The 7,318-nt window shown below is 46.8% G+C and overlaps 1 protein-coding gene across 3 annotated transcripts in view; it reads right to left on the bottom strand.

The window, feature by feature from the left end:
- Window positions 1–794: 794 nt before the first annotated feature.
- Window positions 795–7,318, bottom strand: part of TMEM151B (transmembrane protein 151B) — a 37,944-nt gene continuing 31,420 nt past the window's right edge. Inside the window, exons 2-4 of one of the 3 annotated variants that reach the window (XM_075204492.1) lie at window positions 1,726–6,672; window positions 958–1,006; window positions 795–843 (exon numbers count right to left, since the gene is read on the bottom strand). In XM_075204492.1, coding sequence (XP_075060593.1) covers window positions 5,239–6,672 — 1,434 coding nt within the window. In that variant the 3' untranslated portion in view covers window positions 795–843; window positions 958–1,006; window positions 1,726–5,238. The other 2 variants (XR_012689816.1, XM_075204489.1) reach the window with 2 other exon arrangements.

Below are 7,318 nucleotides of genomic sequence, written 5' to 3'. Positions count from 1 at the left end.
TGTCTCCCATACACAGCTGTCCACCTGTGACAGCTTCTGTCTCCTATACACCTCCTGTTCGCCTGTGACAGCTTCTGTTTCCTATACACCTCCTGTCTGCCTGTGACAGCTTCTGTCTCCTATACACCATCTGTCCGCCTGTGACTGCTCCTGTCACCAACACACCACCTGTCCGTCTGTGATTGCTCCTGTCTCCCATACACCACCTGTCCGCCTGTGACTGCTTCTGTCTCACATACACCTCCTGTCCGCCTGTGAGAGCTTCTGTCTCCTATACACCATCTGTCCTCTTGTCACTGCTCCTGTCTCTCACACACCTGACTGCTCCTGTCACCCATACACCTCCTGTCCGCCTGTGACAGCTTCTGTCTCCTATACACCATCTGTCCGCCTGTGACAGCTTCTGTCTCCTATACACCTCCTGTCCGCCTGTGACAGCTTCTGTCTCCTATACACCTCCTGTCCGCCTGTGACAGCTTCTGTCCGCCTGTGACAGCTTCTGTCTCCTATACACCATCTGTCCGTCTGTGACAGCTTCTGTCTCCTATACACCATCTGTCCGCCTGTGACTGCTCCTGTCACCAACACACCACCTGTCCGTCTGTGACTGCTCCTGTCTCCCATACACCACCTGTCCGCCTGTGACTGCTTCTGTCTCCCATACACCTCCTGTCCGCCTGTGAGAGCTTCTGTCTCCTATACACCATCTGTCCTCTTGTCACTGCTCATGTCTCTCACACACCTGACTGCTCCTGTCACCCATACACCTCCTGTCCGCCTGTGACAGCTTCTGTCTCCCATACACCACCTGTCCACCTGTGACAGCTTCTGTCTCCTATACACCTCCTGTTCGCCTGTGACAGCTTCTGTTTCCTATACACCTCCTGTCTGCCTGTGACAGCTTCTGTCTCCTATACACCATCTGTCCGCCTGTGACAGCTTCTGTCTCCTATACACCTCCTGTCTGCCTGTGACAGCTTCTGTCTCCTATACACCACATGTCCGCCTGTGACTGCTCCTGTCACCAATACACCACCTGTCCGTCTGTGACTGCTCCTTTCTCCCATACACCACCTGTCCGCCTGTGACTTCTCCTGTCTCCCATACACCACTTATCCGCCTGTGACAACTTCTGTCTCCTATACACCTCCTGTCCGCCTGTGACAGCTTCTGTCTCCTATACACCTCCTGTCCGCCTGTGACAGCTTCTGTCTCCTATACACCACATGTCCGTCTGTGACAGCTTCTGTCTCCTATACACCTCCTGTCCGCCTGTGACTGCTCCTGTCACCAATACACCACATGTCCGTCTGTGACAGCTTCTGTCTCCTATACACCACCTGTCCGTCTGTGACTGCTCCTGTCTCCCATACACCATCTGTCCACCTGTGACAGCTTCTGTCTCCTATACACCTCCTGTCCGCCTGTGACTGCTCCTGTCTCCCATACACCACCTGTCCGCCTGTGACTGCTTCTGTCTCCCATACACCTCCTGTCCGCCTGTGACAGCTTCTGTCTCCATACACATCTGTCCGCCTGTGACAGCGGCTGTCTCCTATACACCATCTGTCCACCTGTGACAACTTCTGTCTCCCATACACCACCTGTCCGCCTGTGACTGCTCCTGTCTCCCATACACCACCTGTCCGCCTGTGACTGCTCCTGTCTCCCATACACCACCTGTCCGCCTGTGACTGTTTCTGTCTCCCATACACATCTGTCCGCCTGTGACAAGTGCTGTCTTAAGCAGATAAAATGAAAGAGACATTTCTACTGGTAAGTGGTTTAATAGTTTTTCTGACTTCTATATCAGTTAGATCAAAGAGCAAACCTCTCATTGACCATTGTGTTCCCCCTATAAAGAAGCCTGCAGTGTGCTCATGTACAGAGTGATATAATCCCTAATCATTATATGTATATAACAGTCACATTCCAGGATGTGATACACCCTTTCCTAGAAGGATTATCTAATGTTGGGTCTTGAGTGCTTTGGGCCAGTGTACAACACCATATACACCTGCAGAGAGATTCATATTAATAAGGTGATGCTACCTAGGAACGGTCCCTCCTGGCTGGATATTAATAAGCATCACGTTCTAAATACAGATGTGGGGGTGCTAAACCCCCCCACCGCCAGGCTCGTTCTGTTTATATGCTTGCACGCAGATTTACATGGCGCTGAGTGATGATAATGAGCAGAGCTGTGGAATCCACACACAAATCTTAATAATTTGCCCAATTCTACACACAAATGTAAATACAGGATGTTCTTTTGTTGGGGGACATTATAATGGGCCGGAAATGGTGGATATTGAATATAAATTAGTAAATAATTAGTGGTCTACGGACAAACACGTCAACTATATTGTCCCAGCCAAACCTGCTTCTCCCCCGGTGACAGCTGCACCCCTAGAAATGTTTGAGGTACTGTGATTAGGGGTGTGCAGCGTCCCTGTCTTTGGCTTATAATGTGTGGGCTGTTATCTCCTCCTGCTGTGATTATAATATATGACATTTCCACAATACAGAGTATTTCTGAGGGGGCTCCTGTGCTCACCGACAGTCCTTCTACCATAACATTATAATGACATAATAACAGAACTAGGAATGTAATATGACTGTCACTCTCCTCACTCCTATGTACATGAAGAACCCTGAGGATATTATATATTATAATACACAAGACACTGACATTGCAGTAAATAATATAAGACACCGCTGATTATAACTATTACTTCCCCGCCTGCCATTCACTGATGTTAAACTTTTTTTCATTGATAAATAGTAGAAAATATTTAGTTGTTTCCAATTTCTGTCATAATCATAATTATATAATCCAATAACAAGACTTGTGTATTATAACAGATAATGTATCCATTACTAAACATTAGAGTGATATTATCAGTCACCCCCGAGTTCAGAGACCTATATAACAGCTCTTATCCTGTAGCCTTGTCCTTTGTATGGTAGCAGAACTCTAAGGTGACTTGTAATAACCGTATATAATACAGACGGCTAAGAGTTTACATACTGGAACACATTACTCTGAGTCTGAATGTCCCTATGTACTATAATAACTTGTATCCCTTGTACAGTGTATCATGCTTCTATGTCCTCACATCCTGTAGGTAGGGAATAGAGTAGTCTGGATAGGAGATACTGTATAATAGTGAGATACTGGTATGTGCTCAGTGACCGTCCCCGACACCATGAGACGTCTGGTAGAAGGACGCTCACCCATATTCAGCACAGAGATACATTGTCCCTAACAAGTTACATCTACAGCTGTGATGAGTCTGAGGACTTGTTACACTCAGATATGTATGTACATTCCCTGCACACACTGTCTATCTCCTTATATCAGACACTGGTAAGAGAGCAGGAACCGTAGTGCACTCTCCTCTGTGTGCTGAACTCTGTGGTCAGGGCCGGAATGTCTGGGGAACATTATACAAAGCCCCAATTGTCTTGTCATTCTCCCACCTAGCTTCTCCGAGGCCACCAAACCATGGGGGTAAATAAACCCCACAAACAGAGGAACATGGGCCCCTCCATTGGTTTTACTTTAACATGAGAAAAATGTGCAATTATTATGTGTGCAAAATGTGTTGATGTTTATGTGTGAAAGTGATGTCTGCAAAACACACATGAGAAAGGCAAACTGTGTGCGGTGTAATCCTGTACCGGCGGCTCTGATCCAGTAGTAGATGGCTCCATGTCTTCCTAATCTCTCAAGTCTTAATACAACTTGTGTTAAAAATAAGAAGTGTTTTCTGCGGAGAGTTGTGTGAGGTTATAACAGCGTCACCTTATTTTATGGGGGCACCCTGAACACCCTGGAGAGATTATACCAGTATCCCACTAGGCGTTCACCTCTCTCACCCTTTCTGACTGTTGTCTGCTACTGCTGAGAGTCCTACAGGGAAATGCAGCTACTGAACCTTCTCCCACTCAAGTCATGGATGTCAGGAGAGAAGCATATTATATGTCTGTATCTCTTATATCCATGTGACTGCTCTACTGTGACCCTGTAACTGCCATATAGGATGTAAGCAAACCTCTCTGACAGCTAATCTGAGCCCTACACCCTGATTCTGGTGTCTCCAGGGCTACAGTACATGACTTTGCCAATTGTTGCAGCCCCTTGTGAGAGTACAAGGGTTAAGGCAGCAGGTATGGATTTTGGTAGCAAAGATTTCTGAATGCACTGCAGCCGTGGGCACACGTCACACACGTCACACACTTGTACCCATCTTGCGTGTTACATATACAACTAGAGAAATGTGACATGCAATACAAAGATCATGTTAAGATGTTGTAAAAGGTGAGAAATAATCTTCAGCTTCTGTGTATATACAACCTGACAATCTTCATGCTGGATATACGTAGAGCGGATGCGTTTTCCTTACACAGAGTGAGGATAAATACTACATGGTTCATGTCTAACGATAGTGAAAACTAGAGACTGGTGAGAGTGCGGAGGTTCATAATGTGTTTATATCAGTCCCACCAGCACTTGGTTACCGGCCATTCATCAATATATTCCATCATTTGTCATCATCGTGTTTCCTACAGTCCCTGACCTCACAATCACCAGCGGTGTGATATACCGTAACCAGTGACCAGTGTGGGTGGACTTGTTCCTAGAACATTTCTAAACACCACGGGAGATGATCTATGAAGGAATGGACGGTGCTGATCAATGTATGAACTATTGCCTAATTATTTGCTACTGAATATCGAGTACCCAGTCCTGTAGCTGTCCACTTGGTACCTCACCTGTAATCCCTGATTAAACTGTAGTAAAGATTGGGATGAAAAGTGACTGGACATCAGAGTTGGAGGAACTGTCCAGGATTTTGGTCACATCCCTTCTTCACTGCCTTGTCCCATGTGGCTCTTGGCTATTGTATATCTCCGTGGACATAGTAAAGGGCCATTAAGGCTCAATCCATCCAAGTTTCTACTCAAAAATGTCTTTGAGGCGCCATGTGTCTCATCTTTCTGATGTTATAGCATTTGTGGAATCCATGTGGTTTAGCTTACAGCATCTAGGGATCCATTTATTTCTAGTTTTTAACACATGTGCTTCAAAGCTGCCAAGATCTGAGGGTATTTATGGTGCACCACCTATAGTGTGTTACTGCACAGGCCATGGACATCACACAAACTCATCTTCTGGACTTATGTGATGACAACCAAGGAATATCCTAGATTTTTACAAAGTTCCAGAATCTATCACAGTGAGGTTTCTACACAAGATCCATTGCGGTGGAGACGTCGATGGTCATGGTTTGTGCAGCCTTCGTTGCGGTGGACAATGAGAACGGGGAAATAGAGAGCATCCTGGTATGGAGGGGGTTCCTCCTCTTCCACTGTTACCTGACTGGACAGCCGTGTCTGCTCTGTAGGACCACTCTGCTCATTGAGGCTTTCACTGCGACTCTGCCACATGCAGCTGCGACGAGATCCATACAGACGAGACAGGGAGAACCGACTGCTGCTGAAAGGAATCCTCGGACTGCCGTTACAGATACTGAGGGCGCTACGGGAGAAAATGGAGGAGCTGCTGATAGTATGATGACACCGCTCACAATTCTGACGATAACCCCGGGTATACCGGCAGGCCGTATAACTGGAGGAGATGCCTGCCAGATCCATCAGGACGGCTTCAGAGTAACTGGGTACCAGCTGCTGGTTAGAACGTATATGCCACTCCAGTTCTGTGCTGTCGATGGTGTTAACACGTGGCATTCTCCTGCACAAGGTCCGATCATCTGCGGGAGTCACGGGTGTAAAGTCAAATCCAAAGAGCTTTTCTACATGGTAGTGGACACATGAGGTGCGATACTCATTCAGGACCCTTAGCGGCCAGGACAGTGTTAGCAGTCCAGCTACCCAGAAAATATAGTGGGACACATACCAGGGAAGGTTGTCTGGGTCAGAAAATGCAACCATGTATTCCTTGAAGTCCACGTTTTTCAGGTGCATTCCCTCTCGAGCTTCCATGTAATCATCCAGACCCTCGTTTTCAGTAAAGAATCGAGCTCTCTGTGTCAGATACGAGTTCTCAGACTCCACATTTGCAAAACTGAAGCACTTGGTGAACCTCAGCCTTGTGACAGGATAGCTATCGAGGTCAGTCAGGTCTTTGGAGACATCTTTCACGCCACAATTGTTGTAGTCAAACTCTGATTCTGCCACATGAGTATTGACACGCTCATGGTACACCTGGGTCGTTGTGTATGCATCCCCATTTCGGTAACGAGTCACCTGTCGAGTCCTACGTACATAGTGATAGCTGATGGCCTTCCACCAGATACATGGCGTAGCCTGCTGCATCCTTTGTACCCGTTCCTGGACGCTCTCCAGGTCCACTTTATACTGTAGCTCATTCTTGGTGTAGCAATGCCAACATTCCACCAGGTACACCACATACAGCATGACCAGAAAGGCCAAGGGGATGTAGACATAGCCATTGGAGCAAGGACTATCATGATACATCATGGAGTTTCCTTTATAGGCACTGTCAAAGGTCAACCGAGTGACTTTGGTAACGTGGCACCAAGTCATAGCACCCATGCAGCCATAGATGAGTAGAGACAGCAAGAGACATTTCCAGTGGGATTCCCGACACAGCGACTTGCTGAACGACTGCTTCACCGGCCTTTGCTGGGAAGATAACAAAGGAGAGAGTAAGTAGAAAGACCTATATAATAATTTGTATTAACATAACAAACGTGTATCAAAAATGGAACTGAATTACTTGCTCAATGCAATAACTTATAGCAGCCAATCATGTAGCTGGTTAGGAAAGTTAATATATATTGTATACTTTGTTACACAAAAGGAAATAGGATAGCACAGACAGGGAATTATTGGTTGCTGTATCTTAAATACAACTAGAAAATAGTGTAGATAAAATACATATCAGTATAGGACAGTGGTGGGCAACAGGCAGGCCGCGACCAGGGACGACTCTACACCTGTGGGTCCAGCTTGGTGCCTCCGCTCTGAATTATACTCTGCATTATGTCTTAAAACAGATAATAAGATTAGAGAGGAGCAGTTGACTTCCTCATCACATGACCTCCTCTGTGCAGCATGTCCAATCAGAGCAGAGGGATTGAGTGTATTCTGCACCTTCCTTGGCCCGCTCTGACTGTAAGTATTTATAGACTGTTAGTGGGGGCATGTGGGGAGGTCTGAGTGGCACATGGGAGTGTCTGAGTGGCATGTGGGGAGGTCTGAGTGGCATGTGGGGAGGTCTGAGTGGCACGTGGGGAGGTCTGAGTGGCACGTGGGGAGGTCTGAGTGG

This window comes from Mixophyes fleayi, chromosome 3, assembly GCF_038048845.1.
Source record: "Mixophyes fleayi isolate aMixFle1 chromosome 3, aMixFle1.hap1, whole genome shotgun sequence".
Taxonomy (NCBI): Eukaryota; Metazoa; Chordata; class Amphibia; order Anura; family Limnodynastidae; genus Mixophyes; species Mixophyes fleayi.
The sequence above is the reverse complement of the archived record's forward strand: the minus strand, read 5'-3'. Positions and strand labels throughout refer to the sequence as shown.